This window comes from Tetranychus urticae, chromosome 3 (genome assembly GCF_039701765.1).
Source record: "Tetranychus urticae isolate SD_2017Ah chromosome 3, NJAU_TeUrti_SD_1.0, whole genome shotgun sequence".
Taxonomy (NCBI): Eukaryota; Metazoa; Arthropoda; class Arachnida; order Trombidiformes; family Tetranychidae; genus Tetranychus; species Tetranychus urticae.
In genome coordinates, this window is record NC_142960.1 from 13415089 (window position 1) to 13436548 (window position 21460).

At 34.0% G+C, this 21460-nt stretch overlaps 9 protein-coding genes across 9 annotated transcripts; 2 read left to right on the forward strand and 7 right to left on the reverse strand.

The window, feature by feature from the left end:
* Nucleotides 1-253: 253 nt before the first annotated feature.
* LOC107364321 (uncharacterized) lies at nucleotides 254-5282 on the reverse strand. Its single transcript, XM_015931658.3, has 4 exons — nucleotides 2871-5282; nucleotides 2473-2635; nucleotides 1396-1505; nucleotides 254-1316 (listed from the first exon to the last, which is right to left on the reverse strand). Exons 1-4 carry the CDS (start codon nucleotides 5158-5160, stop codon nucleotides 829-831), a joined length of 3051 nt encoding a protein of 1016 aa, XP_015787144.3. The 5' UTR covers nucleotides 5161-5282; the 3' UTR covers nucleotides 254-828.
* A 1127-nt stretch (nucleotides 5283-6409) lies between these two features.
* Nucleotides 6410-10155, reverse strand: LOC112539057 (uncharacterized). The gene is made up of 4 exons (XM_025161246.2): nucleotides 7759-10155; nucleotides 7529-7694; nucleotides 7156-7265; nucleotides 6410-7074 (listed from the first exon to the last, which is right to left on the reverse strand). The coding sequence occupies exons 1-4, from the start codon at nucleotides 10043-10045 to the stop codon at nucleotides 6587-6589; spliced, it is 3051 nt and encodes a 1016-aa protein (XP_025017014.2). The 5' UTR covers nucleotides 10046-10155; the 3' UTR covers nucleotides 6410-6586.
* A 778-nt stretch (nucleotides 10156-10933) lies between these two features.
* Nucleotides 10934-12735, reverse strand: spict (magnesium transporter spict). Its single transcript, XM_015931553.3, has 3 exons — nucleotides 12353-12735; nucleotides 12205-12285; nucleotides 10934-12116 (listed from the first exon to the last, which is right to left on the reverse strand). Exons 1-3 carry the CDS (start codon nucleotides 12618-12620, stop codon nucleotides 11230-11232), a joined length of 1236 nt encoding a protein of 411 aa, XP_015787039.1. The 5' UTR covers nucleotides 12621-12735; the 3' UTR covers nucleotides 10934-11229.
* A 221-nt stretch (nucleotides 12736-12956) lies between these two features.
* On the reverse strand, nucleotides 12957-14981 carry LOC107364220 (DNA-(apurinic or apyrimidinic site) endonuclease 2). The gene is made up of 2 exons (XM_015931552.3): nucleotides 14726-14981; nucleotides 12957-14584 (listed from the first exon to the last, which is right to left on the reverse strand). Exons 1-2 carry the CDS (start codon nucleotides 14838-14840, stop codon nucleotides 13218-13220), a joined length of 1482 nt encoding a protein of 493 aa, XP_015787038.1. The 5' UTR covers nucleotides 14841-14981; the 3' UTR covers nucleotides 12957-13217.
* A 21-nt stretch (nucleotides 14982-15002) lies between these two features.
* Nucleotides 15003-16405, forward strand: LOC107364222 (epimerase family protein SDR39U1). Its single transcript, XM_015931554.3, has 3 exons — nucleotides 15003-15187; nucleotides 15252-15358; nucleotides 15524-16405. Exons 1-3 carry the CDS (start codon nucleotides 15160-15162, stop codon nucleotides 16286-16288), a joined length of 900 nt encoding a protein of 299 aa, XP_015787040.1. The 5' UTR covers nucleotides 15003-15159; the 3' UTR covers nucleotides 16289-16405.
* Nucleotides 16406-16592: 187 nt separating this feature from the next.
* On the reverse strand, nucleotides 16593-17148 carry LOC107364260 (cytochrome c oxidase assembly factor 6 homolog). Its single transcript, XM_015931593.3, has 2 exons — nucleotides 16939-17148; nucleotides 16593-16859 (listed from the first exon to the last, which is right to left on the reverse strand). Exons 1-2 carry the CDS (start codon nucleotides 17098-17100, stop codon nucleotides 16776-16778), a joined length of 246 nt encoding a protein of 81 aa, XP_015787079.1. The 5' UTR covers nucleotides 17101-17148; the 3' UTR covers nucleotides 16593-16775.
* Nucleotides 17149-17205: 57 nt separating this feature from the next.
* LOC107364261 (uncharacterized) lies at nucleotides 17206-17772 on the forward strand. Its single transcript, XM_015931595.3, has 2 exons — nucleotides 17206-17416; nucleotides 17506-17772. Exons 1-2 carry the CDS (start codon nucleotides 17294-17296, stop codon nucleotides 17608-17610), a joined length of 228 nt encoding a protein of 75 aa, XP_015787081.1. The 5' UTR covers nucleotides 17206-17293; the 3' UTR covers nucleotides 17611-17772.
* Nucleotides 17773-17929: 157 nt separating this feature from the next.
* On the reverse strand, nucleotides 17930-18907 carry SmB (small ribonucleoprotein particle protein SmB). Its single transcript, XM_015931591.3, has 2 exons — nucleotides 18858-18907; nucleotides 17930-18784 (listed from the first exon to the last, which is right to left on the reverse strand). The coding sequence occupies exons 1-2, from the start codon at nucleotides 18858-18860 to the stop codon at nucleotides 17975-17977; spliced, it is 813 nt and encodes a 270-aa protein (XP_015787077.1). The 5' UTR covers nucleotides 18861-18907; the 3' UTR covers nucleotides 17930-17974.
* A 133-nt stretch (nucleotides 18908-19040) lies between these two features.
* On the reverse strand, nucleotides 19041-20311 carry MED8 (mediator complex subunit 8). Its single transcript, XM_015931592.3, has one exon. The coding sequence runs from the start codon at nucleotides 20209-20211 to the stop codon at nucleotides 19471-19473; it is 741 nt and encodes a 246-aa protein (XP_015787078.1). The 5' UTR covers nucleotides 20212-20311; the 3' UTR covers nucleotides 19041-19470.
* Between the last annotated feature and the right edge of the window lie 1149 nt (nucleotides 20312-21460).

Sequence of the window (21460 nt, forward strand, 5' to 3'; positions counted from 1 at the left end):
ATTCAGTTGTAATAGGTTACCGAAACTCTGATGCATTTAAGTTTATTGTTGAACTTTTTCGAGTAGTTGATAAACTTTTTGGACGATAGACTGTTCTTCTTGAAACCTGGATCTTCAACTGTTATGAATAAACGAGTTTATAGCTTGTCAATAAGGCTGTAAAAACATCCGTTTAAGCTGAACTTAGCCACTGCATATGTTTCGGCTTGTGATTGGTGGCAGCTTCGGTAAACTGAGAAACAACTTGCTTCAATTAAGTTGGTTAAAAATTTATTGAATAAGTATTTACAATACACGACACTCGAGTTAAGAGTTAGAACTTTGTACGTTTGTAGGGGCATTTAACTGAATCCATTAATGCCATTTAAAAAGTCTGATCGACAGTTTTTGAGAAAATCGAGATTAAATTTGAAACTTCGATTGCCTTTTGTTTCATTATGGAACCAGATTTTTTCATCAAACCCATTTTACCCAAACTTTTCCCCAAAGGTGCATTTTTTTTTTTCATCAGAAGTTCAATAGGAAATGATTTCGATGAAAAAATCGGTCGCAAACTTATATAAAAGGTGATCGAAGTTTTGATCTCAATTTTTTAAAAACATTAAATTTAATTTATAATTAATTTAAAAAAAAATTTAATCGACTTCTTTTTGTGACACTAAAACCCTCAAAATTCTCTACTCTTAACTCTAAAGTCAAAGAACTATTTGCCAAAGGTCCTTATACATACACCCTATACACTTATGAATTAATATGTTGAATAAATGTACCAGGTTGATCAAGAATGAATGGTTTCTAATGTTGAGTTTTGGTTGCCAATAAATTAGTCTATGGAATGATTCCTTTTTTAGCAGCAAATTTGAATCCTATGAATCCACCAGCAAACGCTAATATAAATACCATTGTCCCCAATCCAAATGCTATCTTCAAGTTGCCTGATTTAGTTGGTGATTCAGATGGTAAGGTCGATTCAGGTGGATATGCATCAGTTTTACTTTTGCCTGTGATCTTCTTGTGATTTATGTAAATTGAGCAAATTTTGTTGTTGCTTTTCGTTTCTTCAAATAGTCCAGTTTGATTGGCATTACTTGGTTTCAAGTTGGTCAATGAACAGCTCGTCAATGAAACACTGCTATCGGAAACTCGATCATAGTCAACTGATTCACAAAACTCGAGAGTAAAACAATTAGGATCTGAATTGCATCTGGAAGCACAGTGTTCTAATGATAAATGGTCGAAGGTTCCAACAATTGATTCTTTCGTATTATCTTTCAATGCAAGTCCAACTTTATGTTCATAATCAAGTTCAGATTTTTCTGTTGAAGCAAAAAGATTGAATAATTAGTAAATTTCAACCACATTTGAGGTTTGTTAGGTTAAAGTAAAGGTTTTTACTTGAATAATGGGAACATCCAGCTTCAGCCAACTTCCAGTTTGTCGCATTTATTTGATGAACTTTATCGATCTCAAGCTGGTTAACATGTAAGAAGCAAACAGATTCATTTCTGAAAGGAATAGGGATTAAAATTCATTAAATTTAATCCTAGATGAGCACACACTTATATTAAAACGACTTTACAAGACCCATTATCATTAATATTATACGCTTATTATTATAGCATTTTAAACCAGTTATGATTACAAGTTAGCAAGAAAAGCAATAAAATTTAGAAAATTGTTTGGTTTACTAATATTTACTATTAACAAGAAACTAATGCGACCATGGCTGATCGCAATTTTCTTACAACCACCCATGCTCACGGTAATGTCCACCACCCAATCTAACACATCCGCCAAATCAGCTAAATCAAACATCACTTTTTGTCCACCACTTTCATTAACAACTTTAGAGTGGCTTTATTCCACCACATTTTCATTTTCAAACACTTTTTCTTATAAGATTATCCCCCAAATTTTTGACCACTTTTTGAGATATGATGCGATTAATAGCGGACATGCTAGATGGTGTAAAAATGGTCAAGATGGTGGTGGACAATTTTGTTAAGAAAAGTCTTTTAAAAAAGTGATGTTTTGGTTGATTTGGTGGATGTGTTGAATTGAGTGTTAGACAATATGGTGAAAAAAGCCTCTCTTAACTCTTCACTCAAATGACAAATTTTTAAATAAATCCTGGTCCAACAATGAATTATCAACTTGAAAAACAAAAAAGTTTTTCCCCCTTTTTCAATGTTATCGAATACGGATTCTACATTTTTTCCCCCAACCTCTATTTTCATGAATTTCTTAGAGATCTGAATTCTGAGGTGAGGTTTCCTATTTTTCGTGGATGTAGTTGAATTCGGGTTTTCATGCTCTGCAATTATTTTCTTAGAACCCGCTCAGTTTGGCAAAAATCTTGACACAAAAATTTGGTACATTGACTTTATATATTGTGTGTGTAGATGTGTAGATACAAGAGCTTTTTCTACTATTTCTTTCACCATCCAATATTCTGTTATAGTTTCGACTTACCGTTGATAACTTTCTTGGCAATAATCAAATGATTCACAACTGATATCATTTGATTGAGCACATCTTTCAGCACAATCCCCAATTGGTACATTAGATATGGTTGAGATGGCATCCAGAACTAGACTCTTGCCAGGATACTCATGGAATAGATTCATAAAGGACTCTAGATTGAGATCGAGAAACAAAAATTATTAGTATGTTAATCAACGCTTTTAGTCATGAAATTAGGTGCGAATCAAAGAGGAAATATTGAATCAATATCTTCCTAAACTCCAAACGATTGAATCAATTTAACCAAATCAATTAATTGTTTGAAATATGTACACTCTAAGCGTATCAAAACGTTTTTGGTTACCTAATAGTTCAAGAAATACAAATCAATGTGACAGTATATTTACTTTGATAGATGTTGCATCCATCTGCATGACTTGTTTTGTCTTCAAGTGAGTCTTTCAATGAACTCGATGTTTCTCCACTCAGAATACATTCTTTATTCTGGTTAATGCAATATGAAAGTGTGTTACAATCATCATCATTGACACAAGCCATGAAACAATCTTGAAGAGTACTTTTCTCGATCTTGAATTGTGCTTCATCGAAATGACGATTAGTGCTTAACATCGGAAAATCTTCAGCTCTTAAAGGTCTGGAACCGTTCGAATGTAGTTCCTGGGATATATCACCGATCTCTTCAGGTCCACTCACAATGAACAAATCTTCAGCTGATAGAGCAACGCTTCTTAGAAAAACTTCGCCTGCTGAGACTTTATTCCTTATCTGTTGCAACACATGTTCCATTGTCGACAAATAATTTTCATCAACGAATGGAGTGACCTCCGTTACCCATCTTGCATAGTATGTGCATCCTTGTTTATATTGTTTTTGTGACCAGCTATAACGATCTGTAAGAATCGAACAAGTATAATCGTCGCAATAACTAAATTCATTACAGTCAGGATTCGCACTGCATAGTTGTTCACAGTCCTCGACTTTAGGACTTTGCAAAATATTTGAAGGATTTATAATTGTTTGGCTATTAAAACGACGATAAGCCTCAATGAAATGTACACGATCATAAAGCTTAACAGTAACATATACATTAGAATCAACTTGTTGTGGATAGATTAAACCAAATCGAGTTATCGGAATGAATGAAGCCAAGTATTCTTCTGTGGATTCCTTAACCATTTGCATATCTGATTCATGCAGCCAAGGATTAGAAAAGAGAAGTTGAAACCAAGTATAACTTCCAGGTTCTTCATAACAACCAGATACATCGAATCGATCTTCAAAATCAATATGCATTGCACCATCTTCGGCATGAACTATGGTTACTTCAACTTGTGTTGGAATATCAGCGTAACCATAATAATTATCTTTATCGTTTCGATCTGCGTTGAATATGACTTTACTTGGAACAGAATTACTAGTATTTCTTGTATAATAATAGTCAACAATAGCATCAACTTCATTCGCGAAGAAGTTAGTAGCTCTGTATTCCTCAACTCGCAATGGTCCTAAAGGTATCTCACCAATGAAAGTTGGTGCATGTTCTCGAGGTGGCTTCATTACCAGATAATACAATAGATTAAAGCCACGATCTTGATGGAAAGGCCAACGAGTGATTAGTGTAACATCAGACGAATAATCTGATGTTAAATAATTGCATCGACCAGAGTGTTCATCCACTTGGAATCGTCCTAAAGGAGGAGGCATTTCAATGGAACGAACGAAATCGGTTCCTTCTTGGATTTCATAAGAAATAACATCGCCTCTTTTCATTACACGAGCAGTTGTTTTTATTGGATCACGGCCAGAATAAGTAATGATAGCTTCCATGTCCATATTAAACTCTTTATATTGACTAAAATCTGGTAATGGAGTAGATGGATGAGTACCTTTACGCGCACACCCATAGCTCAATGGATATGGAATTTGATCTCTTCTTGAAGCGACCAACGGTTTGAACATGTAAAAGTTATAAACATATTTTGAATCGGAATCAACTTGCTTTTTGACTGTTTGAGTTTCATTTACTGAAACGACTTCCTTAGTCTCAATCCATTCTGGATAATACAACGAGAACCGATGAGGCAATGAGGTCTTAACATCAAAGTAAAAGTCAATGTAAGGTCCATTAGGATTGGTACAGTAAAACCAGTGATTAACAGTACGACCTTCAATTAGTTCGGATCCTATGAAGGAAGCTTTATCGCTAATATTGTTGGCATAAATCATCAACACTGTTGGTCCCAAATGAACCAAATCTTTGAAGATTTCTGAACTAGCGACAATATCTTTTGGTTCAAACCAATCTTTGATCGATTCGAACTTCTCATTCTGAGTTAAGTCGAACCTTGTACACGTATTTTCACGAACAGTAATCTTTTCCTCTGTGGAATGATAATAATAAAGTCGATTCGCTGCATCTTGAACAGTAACTTCCATGTCAAAATATCCAACATTATTTTTCCCATCAAAATAATCATCGACAAAATTGCTTCGAGTTGGGCTATTAACTTCAACAGAAGTTTGATAACCTGTTTGAGACCTGATCAAGCTGAGAACATTTGGAACTTTCAATTCACCAACTTTACCCATTTCAGGGCATTTGAAATCATCACAATGAACAAAATCAATTAAGTAAAGAAAACAAAGTAAAAAAGAAAATTTGACATTCATTTTCATCTTGGAATCAATTGTTGATTTTTGATGTTTAAAGTTGTTCAAATGAGCTTCAATATTCAATTTGCAATACTTTTTTACTTTTATTTAATAAAAAGAATCTGAAATCGATTAATTGTGCTAAAAAATTCTTTGTGAACAATTTGTTTATTAGCATCTAAAAGGGGCGTCAGAAGATCAGTTAAGTTCCAATCTCCTTCATATCAAGGTGACAATGTGTGAAAATCAGATGATTATATTAACTTTTTTAACTTTCACTAACTATGACGATTGTGATCCGTATTTTTTCAAGAAAAATGATTGAATTAGAGCTAACATTTTGTTATTGCATCTTTAAGTTTCATTGATTCTGTCAATTTTTACTCTCTATGATGGCCTTTGGTTAATGATGTCCGACATTTTATCAGTTGAAATTCCATCAATTATTGATAATTACTTATTTTTATTAATTATTGCTCACAAAACCCACCCACCTTTAACAAATAACAACTTGTAAGTTCATTTACAACAAAAAACAAGATCAAACCTAAAGTATTATTGGATTCCTTAAGTACTATGAGTAATACTTTATGATCGATCTTCATGATTCCTGTGTTTTCACATTTCATAACCATTTTCCATGAAAATTATTAACAACTGTTGATAAGCGCCAGTGTATCTGATCCAAACAAACAATAAGTTTTTAGCTTCTCTGATTTCATGGTTTTCATGGATGATCTGATTTATTATTCATCAGTTAATTCTTTCTCAAAGTTGAGGACATTTCAGTGAAAAACGATATTCTTTTCAACATGAGATTCTATTTATTATTTAATATTAAGAGTATGTTCCGAAAAAGGTGAACAATTATGTGAATATGGTGAATTTGTGTGATGAGTTATTGAAACATGGCGGTGAAAAGTGGGTGCCCTGAGTATCGCATTTACCAAGTCTGTTAAGCCAAACAGGTTCTAAGGGAAATTTTTTACATAGCCTGAAAGCGACGATTAAACTGCATGTCCGAAATAGTCAGAGCTCAATCAGAATTCAGGTCGCTAAGGAATTGGCGTTTAAACGGTGACGAGTCATCTCACCAAAAATAAGCCTTTAAGTAAACTGCGTTCTGGGCTATGAGAGTGCACGGGAAAGTGTTAATTTTTGTTGAAATGAATAGACTCAATTCAATTCATTAATAAATTTTTCAAGAGAAACTTATGATAAACTCAATAGGACTCAATTCAATAATTATCCCGAATATACTAAATCGAAGACGTTAGTTTGATTCTTTTAATTAAAAATTTCTCTTTAAAAATTAAACCATTATTTGACAATGGTCCATACATAAATATGTTGAATAAATGTCCCATGTTGATCGCGAATGAATGATTCTTAAACATCCATCTTCAGTCTTCCTCTAATGATGTTGATTTTTGGTTGTCAATGAGTTAGTTTATGGAATGATTCCTTTTTTAGCAGCAAATTTAAATCCAGTGAATCCACCAGCAAACGCCAATATAAATACCATTGTCCCCAATCCAAATGCTATCTTCAAGTTGCCTGATTTAGTTGGTGATTCAGATGGTAAGGTGGATTCAGGTGGATATGCGTCAGTTTTAATTTTTCCTGTGATCTTGTTGTGATTTATGTAAATTGAGCAAATTTTTTTGGTGCTTTTTGATCCTTCAAATAGTCCAGTTTGATTAGCATTACTTGGTTTCAAGTTGGTCAATACACAACTCGTCAATGAAACACTGCTATCGGAAACTTGTTTATAATCAATCGATTCACAGAACTCGAGAGTAAAACAATTAGGATCTGAATTGCATCTGGAAGCACAGTGTTCTAATGATAAATGGTCAAAGGTTGCAACAATTGATTCCTTCGTATCATCTTTCAATGCAAGTCCAACTTTATGTTCATAATCGAGTTCAGATTTTTCTGTAAAAGTGAAAATGTTGAATAATTAGTGAATATTTACCAAATTTAAAATGAATGTTAGGTTAAAGTAAAAGTTTTTACTTGAATAATGGGAACATCCAGCTTCAGCCAACTTCCAGTTTGTCGCATTTATTTGATGAACTTTATCAATCTCAATGTGGTTAACATGTAAGAAGCAGACAGATTCATTTCTGGAAGGAATGTTCATAAAAAATAAAATGAAAATTCATTAAACTTGCCCATAGATGAGGTACACTAATATCACAACGACTTCAAAGTATCATCATCATTCATATTGTACGCTATGTATTTTAAACCAACTTTTATTAATACAAGCTGAAAATCAGTGCAATAAAATTTAGAAAATTGTTTGTTTTTTGAAATAAAACCTCTTATTATACAAGAGGTTTCCTCAATAAGGTTTAGGTTGTCCTCAATTGAAGTCTCGACTTACCGTTGATTATTATTAATATTGCAATAATCGAACGATTCACAACTGAAATCATTTGATTGATCACATCTTTTAGCACAATCACCAATTGGTACATTTTTTATGGTTGAGACGGCATCAAGAACTAGAATTTTGCCAGGATACTCATCGAATAGATTCATAAATGATTCTGGATTGAAATCAAGGAATGAAATTAGTTCAAGAAACACGAATGAATGTGACAGTATATTTACTTTGATAGATGTTGCATCCATCTGCATGACTTGTTTTGTCTTCAAGTGAATCTTTCAATGAACTCGATGTTTCTCCACTCAGAATACATTCTTTATTCTGGTCAATACAATATGAAAGTGTATTACAATCATCGTCGTTAACACAAGCCATGAAACACTCTTGAAGAGTACTTTTCTCGATCTTGAATTGTGCTTCATCGAAATGACGATCAGTTTTGATCATCGGAAAATCATCAGCTCTCAATGGTCTAGAAACACCTAAATGTAGTTGCTGGGAAATATCTCCGATCTCTTCAGGTCCATTCACAATGAACAAATCTTCAGCTGACAGACCAATATTTTCTAAAAGAAATTCGCCTGCAGATACTTTATTCCTTATCTGTTGCAACACATGTTCCATTGTCGACAAATAATTTTTTTTGACGAATGGAGTGGCATCCTTTACCCATCTAAGATAGTTTGTGCATCCTTGTTCATATTGTGTTTGTGGCCACCTATAATGATCTGTGTGAATCGTACAAGTGTAATCGTCACAATAACTAAAATCATTGCAGTCGGGATGCGTATTGCACAGTTGTTCACAGTCCTCGACTTTAGATCTTTGCAAAATATATGAAGGGTTTATAACTGTTTCGCTATCCGAACGACTATAAGCCTCAATGAAACGTACACGATCATAAAGCTTAACAGTAACATATACATTAGAATCAACTTGTTGTGCATGAATTTCACCAATGCGAGTTATCGGAATGAATGAAGTCAAATATTCTTCTGTGAATTCCTTAACCATTTGCATATTGGATGACAGCCAATGATTAGAAAAGAGAAGTTGAAACCAAGTATAACTTCCAGGTACTTGATAACAACCAGAAATATCGAATCGATCTTTATAATCAATATTTATTGCACCATGTTCGGCATGAATTATGGTTACTTCAACTTGAGTTGGGGCACCAACGGAACCATAATAAGAATCCCTGCGATCTGGAGTGAATATGACTTTACTTGGAACAATATTACTGTCGTTATGTATATAATAATAGTCGACAATAGCATCCACTCTATCCGAGAAGAATCTAATAGCTCTGTATTCCTCCACTCGCAATGACCCTAAAAATATCGAACCAATGAAAGTTGGTGTAAGCTCTCGAATTGGCTTCATTACCAAATAATACAATAGATTGAAGCCACGATCTTGATGGAAAGGCCAACGAGTGATTAAAGTATCATCAGGTGAATAATTTGATGTATAATAATTGCATCGACCAGAGTGTTCATCCACTTGGAATCGTCCTAAAGGAGGAGGAATTTCAATGGAACGAACGAAATCGGTTCCTTCTTGGATTTCATAAGAAATAACATCGCCTCTTTTCATTACACGAGCAGTCGATTTTATTGGATCACGGCCAGAATAAGTAATGATAGCTTCCATGTCCATATTAAACTCTTTAGCTCCATATTGACTAAAATCTGGTAATGGAGTAGATGGACTAGTACCTTTACGCGCACATCCATAACCCAATGGATATGGAAGGGCGTCGTCTGATGTTATGAACAACGGTTTGAACATGTAATAATTGTAAACATATTTTGACTCGGAATCAACTTGCTTTTTAACTGTTCGAGTTTCATTTACTTTTATGACTTCCTGAGTTTCGATCCATTCAGGATAATACAACGAGAACCGATGAGGCAACGAAGTCTTAACATCGAAGTAAAAGTCAATGTAAGGTCCATTAGGATTGGTACAATAAAACCAGTGATTAACAGTACGACCTTCAATCAGTTTGGATCCTATGAATGAAGCTTTATCACTAATATTGTGGGCATAAATCATCAATCCTGTTGGTCCCAAATGAACGAAATCTTTAAACATCTCTGAATTGGCGACAATATCACTTGGTTCGAACCAATCTTTGATGGATTCGATCTTCTCATTTTGTATCAAGTCCAACCTTGTACATATATTTTCTCGAACAGCAATCTTTTCCTTTTTCGAATGATAATAATAACGTCGATTCATTTTATCTTGAATAGTTGCTTCCAAGTCAATGTATCCAACATTATTTTCCCCATCATAATAATCATGGACCAAATTGTTTCGAGTCGGATTAATAACTTCAACAGAAGCCTGATAACCTGATTGAGACCTGATCAAGCTGAGAACATTTGGAACTTTCAATTCACCAACTTTACCCCTTTCAGGGCATTTGAAATCATCACAATGAACAAAATCAATTAAGTAAAGAAAACAAAGTAAAAAAGAAAATTTGACATCGATTTTCATCTTGGAATCAATTGTTGATTTTTGATGTTTAAAGTTGTGCAAAGGAGCTTCAATATTCAATTTGCAATACTTTTTTACTTTTATTTAATAAAAAGAATCTGAAATCGATTAATTGTGCTAAAAAATTCTTTGTGAACAATTTGTTTATTAGCATCTAAAAGGGGCGTCAGAAGATCAGCTAAGTTCCAATCTCCTTCATATCAAAGTGACAATATGTGAAAATCAGATGATTATATTAACTTTTTTAACTTTCACTAACTATGACGATTGTGATCCGTATTTTTTCAAGAAAAATGATTGAATTAGAGCTAACATTTTGTTATTGCATCTTTAAGTTTCATTGATTCTGTCAATTTTTACTCTCTATGATGGCCTTTGGTTAATGATGTCCGACATTTTATCAGTTGAAATTCCATCAATTATTGATAATTACTTATTTTTATTAATTATTGCTCACAAAACCCACCCACCTTTAACAAATAACAACTTGTAAGTTCATTTACAACAAAAAACAAGATCAAACCTAAAGTATTATTGGATTCCTTAAGTACTATAAGTAATACTTCATGATCAATCTTGATGATTCCTGTGTTTTCACATTTCATAATCATTTTCCGTCAATATTTTTAACAATTAACAATTAACAGTGTACCTGATTGATTTCATCGGTTTTTTTCTGTGGCTTGATCTGTTGTGTGATTATTATCGATTCTTTCTCAAAGTTTAGAATATTTTTATTGGAAAACGATAGTCTTATCTTCAATATTATATTAGAATCATAGAATCCGAAAAATCGTCCATCGCTTTTCAGATTGGTCTGTAGCAAACCCCCTTCATTAAGAGTAGCTCCGAAAAAGCATCAATATTACGAGTTTTAAAGAGAAGTGATTTCTTGAAAATTAAAATCTGTTTATTTATTTTTCTGTTATAACATAAATTACATAATTTATAATCGAATTAAATGAATATTACAATCAAAAGTCTGTTCGGATATGCACCAAATCAATATATTTACCCGGTCAATGTTTGTGATTTATATACAAAATATAATACTCCGTGAGTTATATTTTTGTGAGGTTCAGTGAGTAGTTTTGTTGGTGATGCATAGATAAGTCTAAAAATCTCACGATTCAACTAATTGGAAATAATTAAACAATAAATTAATATATTTTCAAAATAGTTCATCATGCATAATACGTATTATTAGTTTTTGTTTCGATTTCATCAGATGAAGAAAACTTCTCGACATCATGTCTTGGTTTAGGTAGTTGGCCACGTTTCTTTTTTCTCGAAGAATGTTTATTAGAGCTGGAACTATTTCTCGTTATTGTGTTGCTATCACCATTGGCACTATTTGATGGCCCAAAAGATTTAAGTAAAGGTGAACTTTGATTATACAGGTTTCGACCCGAGTCATGAACATGAAATGAACTGGGATTTGTGTCTTTGTAGATGTTGATCATAAAAACACCAGCTATAACAATAAAAAAACCGGACAACGTTCCAATAATATCTTCAGCCTTCATATTGCTCCATTCTTGGAAGAGGATAGAGGAAGCAATAAGAACACAAGTTGTGAAGAAAACATAATACACAGGCGTAACAATAGTTGCATCAAAAATATCAAGAGATTTGTTGAGATAATTCATTTGAGTGGCAATGGTAATGATAGTAGAAATTAGAAGAAACCAGAAAAGTCCTCGTGTTAATGCATTATTGATTCCGGAAAAGGTTTCAGTCAGAGCCAAGCCAAGGCCTTTGCAAGACATTACAGAAAGAGATCCGATGAGTGAGCAAATAGAGATGTAGACGAGTACGTTTTTATCGCCCTTTTTAGGTGCTACGAGTCCAATCAAAATGGAAGAAGCGATCAGAACAAATAACAAATAACAAATAAATAATGGTTCGGCAAGCATGGTATTCAACTGATCCAAACTCTTTATTTGTCCTTCTTTAGGAGCATGAAGAACGATTACAGCAGAGCCAAAAACGCAGTTGATGCAACCGATAATGGTTAACAAATTGAGCTTTTCCTTGAGGAACTTTGTAGCCATTAAAGCTGTGACTAGAACTAGAAAAAAATCAGATACCAAAACAATAAGTCTATAAGAGGTAATTCTCAAATGATGCATGATAAGTTTTTCGCAAAATATTCTTACTTGATAAAGCTCCTAATGGTGTGACCAAGGATGCTGGAGCGAATGCATAAGCTGCAAAATTGAATAGTTCACCAGAAGCCACTGATAAAGATTGAAAATGTTAAAATCAAGATTCAATGGATAAATTTATTATAGAATAACAACTTACTGAAAAGAAAACCAGCCCACCAGACCCAATCTTTTAAGTAACCATAGCCTCCAGCACCAGCACGTAGTTGGCCTTTGCTACTTAATCGATTTAATCCAACTTTTTTGATTATAAAACTTGTACCGATGAAAAGTGTTGATGAAACAGCTAATACCAATCCAACAAGAAATCTTCTCTTACCCAAAAAGGTTTCCTCCATACCAAGGGAAACAATTGGTATATCATCATCATCTTCATCGACGCTTTTTAAACTACCTAGATGAGACATTGGTGACTAAAATAGCCAGTCAAAATAAGTAGATAAAGATTGGAACTAATTAAAAAATAACTGAGCATGAAATTCAACTAGCAATCATTTTCAATGATTTTCATCTCGAGACAAATACACAGATGTAAATGTTACTATGGCAACGTTTCTCATGTAATAAACATATTTTTGATAGATCGAGATTTTTTAGTCAAAACCCGTAAGTTTTATTGTAATTTAGTGTAAAAAATTTCTTTAAAGCAATGATTAAATGTGAGATTCTCAAGCTCAGTAAAACTGAACCTGAAAAATCTCACAAAGATTGTTTCACCCGAAAAAGTGAATAGCAAATTGAAATTCGCAGAGCGACGATATGTAATTTTAATGATCTTTGCTGACATGAAACAAAAGCTCTTTTGATTATGATGGTAAAATGTAGAGCTTCATATTAGAGTCTGCGATACAGTTTATTGGGTGATTTTGAATTTTCGTAGAAACACTTAAAAAATTGAACACGTTTTGCATGTAAATGCGGGAATCAAGAAGTGATGGTAAGAAAATAATTGAGAATAAAAAATTTAAAAAATAACATTTTGGACATTTAGTTAGCAGATAAAGTTAACTTTTGTACCATTTGAAGAATTCACACGAGCTAGCAGGATCATTTTTGAATCCAGTAGGACGTGAGCACGCGTAAAATTTTCGACCTTTATTAGGCCCTGGTTTGTTGACTGTTAATAAAATGCAGGGTTCCTTATGAGCTGAGCAAAGAGGGGCAATCACAGTTCCGGGTAAAAGCATTTTCCAGATTTTAGCAGCATTATTATCCTTTTTTTCTTTATCATCAAGACATTTGTTGTCTCTATTTTCGTAATTAAGTCGTTCTGAGTCATTGCAGGAAACAATTTGGTCATCATATGACGGTATTTCTGGTTCCATCATTCCATAACTGTCGTCATCATCTCGAGCTGAACGGTCATATTCATTAGTTTTAAAATATTTTCTAATTCCATCTTGTTTGTTTTTTTTATTAGGCTTGTTATTAGGCTTGATATTAGGCTTGATTAAAGTCTTTGAAACAGTAGTACAGATAGTCTTTTCATCTTGAGGTGCTTTAGTTTGCATTAGAAATCCTTTGATAGAAGTTTGTCTTTTACCTTGTCCCAACTCAGGCCAAAATTTTGTACAAATTTTAGGCAATTGCTGGCTGGGTAAAGGTTGGAGATCACCAAAAGTAACGCGGATAGGGCAGTGGTCAGAACCTTCGACTTGAGTTAATATCTCAAAATCTGTCACATATTTATAGAATCTATCATCACATAATGCAAAATCAATTCTAGTTCCAAAGTTTGTTTTACGAGCCAAGTTTTTAGTATTCCAACATGTGAATGCATTTCTTGCTTTGGGATGACGCTGACGAAAGATATCAATAAAATGAACAGAAGAATATTCTTCAGATGGAGACAAGAATTCACTTAGCCAAGCACGATGAGGAGATTCCTCAAAATCATCAGCTGGGTCACAGTGATCTATTCTTTGATGACTGATATTAATATCTCCTATGATCAAAACATGATTAGATTTATCTGCTTTAAGTATATGGTGAGCAACTTCTTCTAATAATCGATGAAAAGATAGTTTGTAAATACTCCTTTCTGGTCGATCAGGATCATTATGAGGACAATAAAGATTGAAAATAAAAAGATTCAATTCATTTCCATCTTTTGTTCTACATTGATGTCCAGTAACAATAACACGACCTTCTTTATCCAAATCCTTCACTTCAGCTGGTGTAAATGTAGCTGTATGGAATGGACCAATAATTGTATCACGACCATTGACAAGAAAACAATCTTGAGCAAGATAAGGCTTAACACGATTTTTGCAATAAGTGGCTACTCCTGAATAACCAGATTGATATTTAGGGAACGAGAAGAATGAAACATAATCTTGGATAATGGCAGTGAATTCATCAACTTGATTTCCTATAATACAAATGAAAAATCATAGACGATTTAGAGACATCATAAAGAATTAAAAATTAAAGAATATTTGATTCAGTAGAAAAATAACTAAAATATTAGTCAATTGTGAATAATAAAAATGGTTGTTGAATGTGAACTTACTAGAGATTTTGGTTTCTTGGAAACATAGGACGTCAGAATCAAGGGAATTTAAAATTTCTTTGATTGGAGTCTTAAAACTTCTAATTCCATTAATATTCCACGAAGTAATTCGCATGATGGTAATTTAATTAAACAATTAATTTGAAAATCTTTAATTCACTTTAGAAATAAATGTTATCTCTTAAAAAGAAATAGCCATTTTAAAAACAGCGGTTACCAATTCTTACACTAAACATATGATTTTTGTGATTCTTGTCACAAGTCTGATGCACTTAACTATTGATTGAGGTTAGATAGTTCAACTGTTCTCTTAAAATCTGAAATGTCGCCAGAATATTTTCATCTTAATCTTGTATGATAATTCTCAAAAGATTTTACATTTCCAATGACCAGTGTTTAAATTAAGTTCAAGACAAAATTTTTCTTGTTTTACCATGGCGAAATTTTCGACTGTTTTGATTGGTAAGTTTTTTTCTCGATTGCCAGCTTATATCGATTGATTAACTCATTTATGTTTATTTGACAGGCGGTGGTACAGGATTTGTGGGATCGCATTTGGCTGAAGGCTTTCGAAATGTTGCCTCCAAAGTTTTAGTAATATCAAGAATGCCTGGAGTTGGCAGAATTTCATGGGTTAGCTTTTAAATAATACTAATCAAGTTCTGATACCACCAAACTATTAAATTTAATAGTTTGGTGGTGCCGCTTAATTCGACAAGAGAAGCTTTCTTAGAATTTAAACAAGTGACATACGTTTTTAGCTCAATTTTTCTCTAACCGATCTCTTGTTTATTATAGAACGATTTACAGCAGAAAGGATTACCAGAAGAAACAGAGGTCATTGTGAATGTTGCAGGACAAAATGTTTTGGATCCGATGCGAAGATGGACACCTGGTTTCAGGCAAAATGTTGTGTCGAGTCGAGTTTTGACTACAAAAACACTAGCTGAAGCCATTGAAAAATCTGCAAAGCCACCTAAAGTTTTCATTACAATGTCTGGTGTTGGTTATTATCCACCTAACGAAACTGCTGAGTATAATGAGGAAAGTAAACCGGCAGCTAGTGACTTTTTCTCAAAGTTATGCCATGATTGGGAAAACTCAGGAAATTTGAGTGATCAAACACCAACTCGTAGGGTTATAATTAGATCTGGTGTTGTCCTAGGTTCCGAAGGAGGAATTATTCAACGTGTTTACATACCCTTCTTTCTTGGTCTTGGTGGCCCTATTGGCAGTGGAAATCAGTTTTTCCCTTGGATTCATATTGATGATTTAGTGAATATGTTTTTATTTGCTGCATCCAACGAAAAGGTCGTTGGAGTCTTGAACGGAGTCGCCCCACAAGTCGTTACAAATAAAGAATTCTCAAAAGCTTTAGGATCAGCCATGTTTCGTCCTTCCTTCATGCCTTTGCCTGAGAAAGTCATTGAATTGGCTTTTGGTAAGGAAAGAGCGTCTATGATGACTGAAGGTCAAAAAGTTGTACCAAAAAGAGTTTTGGATTACGGTTTTAATTACAAATTTCCTGATATTGAATCAGCATGTAAAAATATTGTTAATTAGCTTCTAAATTATTGTTATCTTTTACGAATGTTATGTAAAGATTTTAGATTGAATCAAGTTACTAAATGTGATGTAAATTTAGTCTGATTATAATAAAAAGGTTCATTACCCAATAAATGCTTCTTTTTTTCGCTGAATTAACTCGTGTGGATTAATTCGTAAAGAACTATGGATTGATTCTTTTAACAAACATATTGATTCGGGTATCACTATATCTCTGACAATCTAAATTGTAAACCAAAATGAAAATAGTATAATATAATCATGGTGACCTATACTTAAAAATTGAGATTCAGAACACTCATTCGATAACAATAGATTTATTAGTAGGCAAAAATTATGATGAGATGACAATATTTACATATTTTTTGATATTACCGACAATTTTTTGCTTTTCAATTTATTTACTACCAACAAGGAAAGATCACTACACTTTCTTCGAAAATCAATAGATTTAAATCTGCTTTGTTTATCATTGTCCGATTAATCAAGAAGCCATTTGTTTGGCATTTTCCTTTGCTTGTTCGGCTTTAAATTTTTCATATTTATATTTCCTATCAAAGTGAAAGACCTGTGATAAAATATAAAAGAAGAATAAGAAAATAGAAATGAATAATTTCAATACATGAATGCGAGATTCAATTACTTACCCAAACCTGAGGACAATTCTCGGTAAAGGTTTTCCTCAATTGTTCACAATCAATTTTACTTTTAGGATCAGAAATTAGTTCATTCGAGTCCAGACACTTCCAATAAGTATCTCGAGCATTATAACATTTAACTCTGTCCTCTCGAGTCGGCGGAGGCGACATAGTTATAAATTGAACGAAAAACAAGAATGAAATGTTTTCACTTTGATAGTAAACTGAAACAACCTCACGTGGGTTTCATCTGCTCTGCTTCTAGACAAAGTCATCTCCACAGTTACTGTAAACCTTACTCATTAGATTGTTGATCGGTTTTGTTTCTTTCCATTTCATATTATTTATTAATTTAATAATCACAATGTCAAATCATTTCAATAAGGATCCAGCAATTGAGAGAAAAGAAGCTGAAGAAGAGCAAGATGATCCAGTTACATTGGCGATCAAAAAGACTGGATGTTTACAGTATCATTTTGATGTTCAGGTTTGTAACGCATGAAAAAAGTATTCGCCAATATTTTTCATCTCGATTAAGATTCAACATCTTCTAATCAAGTTTTTTTTTATTTTCAGGAATGCATGTATGAAAAACGAGATTGGAGAGCTTGTAAGGATCAAGTTAGCTTATTTAAAGAATGTATGGCTGATTACCAGAGGAAATCTCAGCCTCAAACCTAATTGAATTTTTCTTTCACCATCACAGCGTTTGAAGTTTTTGGTTTCCGTGAAGCCAATTGTGTAAAAATTTCTATTGTAATATTGTGTCTATTAAGAGGCAGATTGATAAAAGACATTAAATTTATTGCTTAAAAAAGGATCAGTTGATTAAAAATTGATAAATGAATTGTCACTAATTTCGATAACCATAGTTTATTTGCAAACTCTTTGAGTAATCTTTCATTTTAGCTTTGGCTTGAAGAATGCTCATCCTAGTCAATTAAGCATTTTGATTAGTGAGCTATGATAGTAAAACGATTTAAGTTAAAACAAAACCAAGTACCAGAACATGATAAATTTTATTGACAAAAGCTTGTATAAATAATCACATAGGTCGAGGAGGCAATTTACCGGGTGGTGGACCTGGAGGTGGAGGACCTCGCATCATACCAGGAGGCGGTGGCCTCATACCAGGTGGAGCTGTAGGCGGCATACCACGACCCATTGCTAACTGAGCGGCTGGAATTCCTGGAGCAATACCGGGAGCTGGAACTCCTGGAACCCCGGGAACTCCAGGTACTCCAGGAACTCCGGGAACTACTGGGACTCCTGCAACTCCGGGTACACCAGGCACACCTGGCGTTGGTATACCTGGAGGTATGACAGGTCCTAATGGCATTCCAGGAATAGGAACTGGAGGTCTTGGCACTCCAACTGTTGCTCCAACTGCTGCAGCGGCAGCAGCAACGGGTACACCTCGAGCTTGCGGTGTCATTATACTAGCTGATGGCCCTCCAACACCTCGAACGGGCCCTTGAAGACCTGGTGCAGCGGTAGGAAGAGGTACAGATGGAACTGGTACACCTCTGCCAACAGCTCGTCCATAGCCAGGACCAGGAATGGAACCTAAAACTGGAACACGAGGAAGTCCTTCTTCTGGTGGAGGAGGACCCTCAACTGTCATAGACACAATTGTTTCTCCTCGTACCAAAATAAAACCTAGGACACGTTTTTCCTCTCGGTCAGGACGGTTCCCTTTGCCACGGATTTTCCGAAATTCCTCACAATCAGCAAGAATAACATTCATGTGTTTATCGAAAGCTTTAAAATTACCAACTAGATTCCGTGAGTCATGCAAAACTACTCTCATCCGGTAGTTGATGAATTGTACCATCTTATTATTTTTACTTATCGTCTGGAAGAAAAATATTAGAGAGTTAACTAATTATTCAGTTCGATAATTCAACGACAAAAAAAGATTAACTTACCATTTTGATAATTTAATAAATTTGCCGGGTAAATTTAATAAACCCTGTTTATTCACTTTTAAGAAAACTGGTTAAATCTTTCTGAAAGAAAGCCGCTTCACTACCAATGACATCTAGTGATTCACATGAAATTCACTTCGAAGAGCGGGATATACAAGATTAATTATTTCACATAAGATTCCGTTTTTTAAATAAGTGCATTGATTGCAGTTTATTTGGAAAGAAATGCTAATTACAATATAAAAGAGTTCGATGGGATTAAGCGCAATATAAGTATGAGTACATCACTGTTTTGATACATTTTGTCTTTCAAATGTAAAATGTAAAATATTTTCCATAAGAATCCAGACAACTTTCACCATGAAATCAAAGACATGTTGGTTGAAAATATTAGCAAAATTTGTTCTTTCTTTACTATCAGGGCATTTGTTTCTTTATTTTCAAATCGCTCTGAATTGAACTTCAAATTTTATTTCATTTTGAGTTGAGTTCATTTTCAATTTCATGATTAGGCTTTTAAACTTAGTTGCGTTTTCACGAAATTATACAATTCAAAAAAACGCAATTTCGTTCCGCAGTTAGTTAAATAATATGAAAGTTATGCTATCAAAATTTATCTTCCGTATGGATTCACTTGTGATGCAGATTTAATATTTGTCTTTATAGCACTTGGAGCTTTACTAATACCGGGAGGTCGTGGGCCAGATTGACCAGGAATTTGAGGCCCAATAGATCCAGGTCTAGGTTCAGTTTTGGGAGTAATTGTTGAAGGCTTAAGTCCTTTACCGAGGTAAATTGCTGCCAATATAATATTTGTGTCCTGAATTGATGATGTAACTGGTATAGATGATCTTTGCGTAGACCCACTTTCCCATTCATCTTTAGTAGTGCGAACCAATTCAATTATTGTGTTTGCGATTTTATTGATACTTGTAATCTGTTTTTGACCAACTTCTTGATTCATAGTAGAAGCTTTGACTATTTGTTTGGCCTCAATTGACTCTATCTCTGGTTCTAATTTGGTTCTTAAATAGTCAGGAACCATCTCATGATTGAATGCAACTACACGGCCTTCAGTTAATTTCGCCAGATCCTCGTCCCGATCAGGTGAGAGTAAAAGTGGTAGAAAAATACGATTACGTAGAGGTGGAGTTTTTTCACTTTTCAATATTTTTAACAAATTGTTTATTTGACCAGAGATGAGGGCAAAATTGTCCAAAAACGCAGGCCAATCTAGTTTTTGATGTTCATTTTCAAGACGATACAAAAACGAAATCAGCGATTTCTTGATTTCATCACACCGACTAATTAAAGACTCTAAAACAATATCTAAAACCTTTTCTTCCCGTTCCATTTTCACAAAATATTGTAATTGATGAGCACAAAAATGTAAATAAAATGTAAAAAACTAAATTTGTTTGGTTAGTAACCAGTTTCAAAGAGCCTCTTTGAGTTGAGTTTAAATCCCCCTAGTTACAAGTTGCTGGTTACTGTGTAGTTGCAAATTTGCCGCCAAGTTTGAACTAAAATTTTGTATATTTCATCATTTTGTAGCACTTTTTATCGATGTATTTAAAATGATCATTTTAATTTTCCAACCTTGCCTCTGAATTTCCCTCGCTGCTACCGCTAATGAACTGATCGCATTTAAAATTGTGACCGTTCACAACTGTTAACAGTCAAAAGAGGAAGATTTAACTTACTTTTCTATGGAGATGAACCAAAAGTGAAAAGTAAGAGAGAAAGGGGAGGGATCTTACTATTCTAAAACCTCTCGGTTTCGAGTGAAGAGTAAGAAGGAGAGAGGGCAGCACAAGGGATTGAAGAGGCAAAGTTGAAAGTTGAAGTCAAACTTTATTGATAATGTTAGAGAAAAGTTCGGAGTATATATGTCTCCCATGGGACATAGAGATGTCAGGGTACAAATGGTTTAGTTAAATTCAGTATAAAAAATAATCATAATAAACATATAAATATCATGGGTAAAATAAGCGTAGTTAAAAGTACAATATTTCGCGTTTACATTTACCGCTAGGGTTACCTGCTTTTGATTGGAAAGATACATTTGTAATGCATTAAGTTATATTGAAAAAGCCCTAGTGGCGAAGGTTGAAAGAGAGAGAGGAACATATGTTTTAAGTTTTTGTGCTTGGTTTGTTTTATTGAAGTTAATCATCATCACATTCGCCCACTGTAATTTGAGTTTGTTGTCTATCAACAAACTGCTTGAGCTGGGATGAATGAGCTTGAATTGGTGTTCCTGAAAGTGATTCCGAGATGATGTATGTTACGTCCGTGATCTTTTTGATGACATAGTATGGACCTGTATACTTAGCTGAAACTTTAGTCTTGGATGGATGGTTGAATGGTACTTCCTTGAGTACTTTGGATCCAATCTCAAAGTTTGCGACGGGATGCTTAGCGTCATGTCTTTGTTTCCTTCTTTCTTGTTCCGTACGTGTCCTGGTCCTGGCTAATTCTCGTGCTTCTTGGAGATTGTTGGTTTCACCGGAGAAAGTCGGAGTTGGATCGGTTCCAAAGAAGAGATATGCAGGGGCATAACCAGTGATATCATGCGGAGTATTGTTGTAGTCAGTGACAAT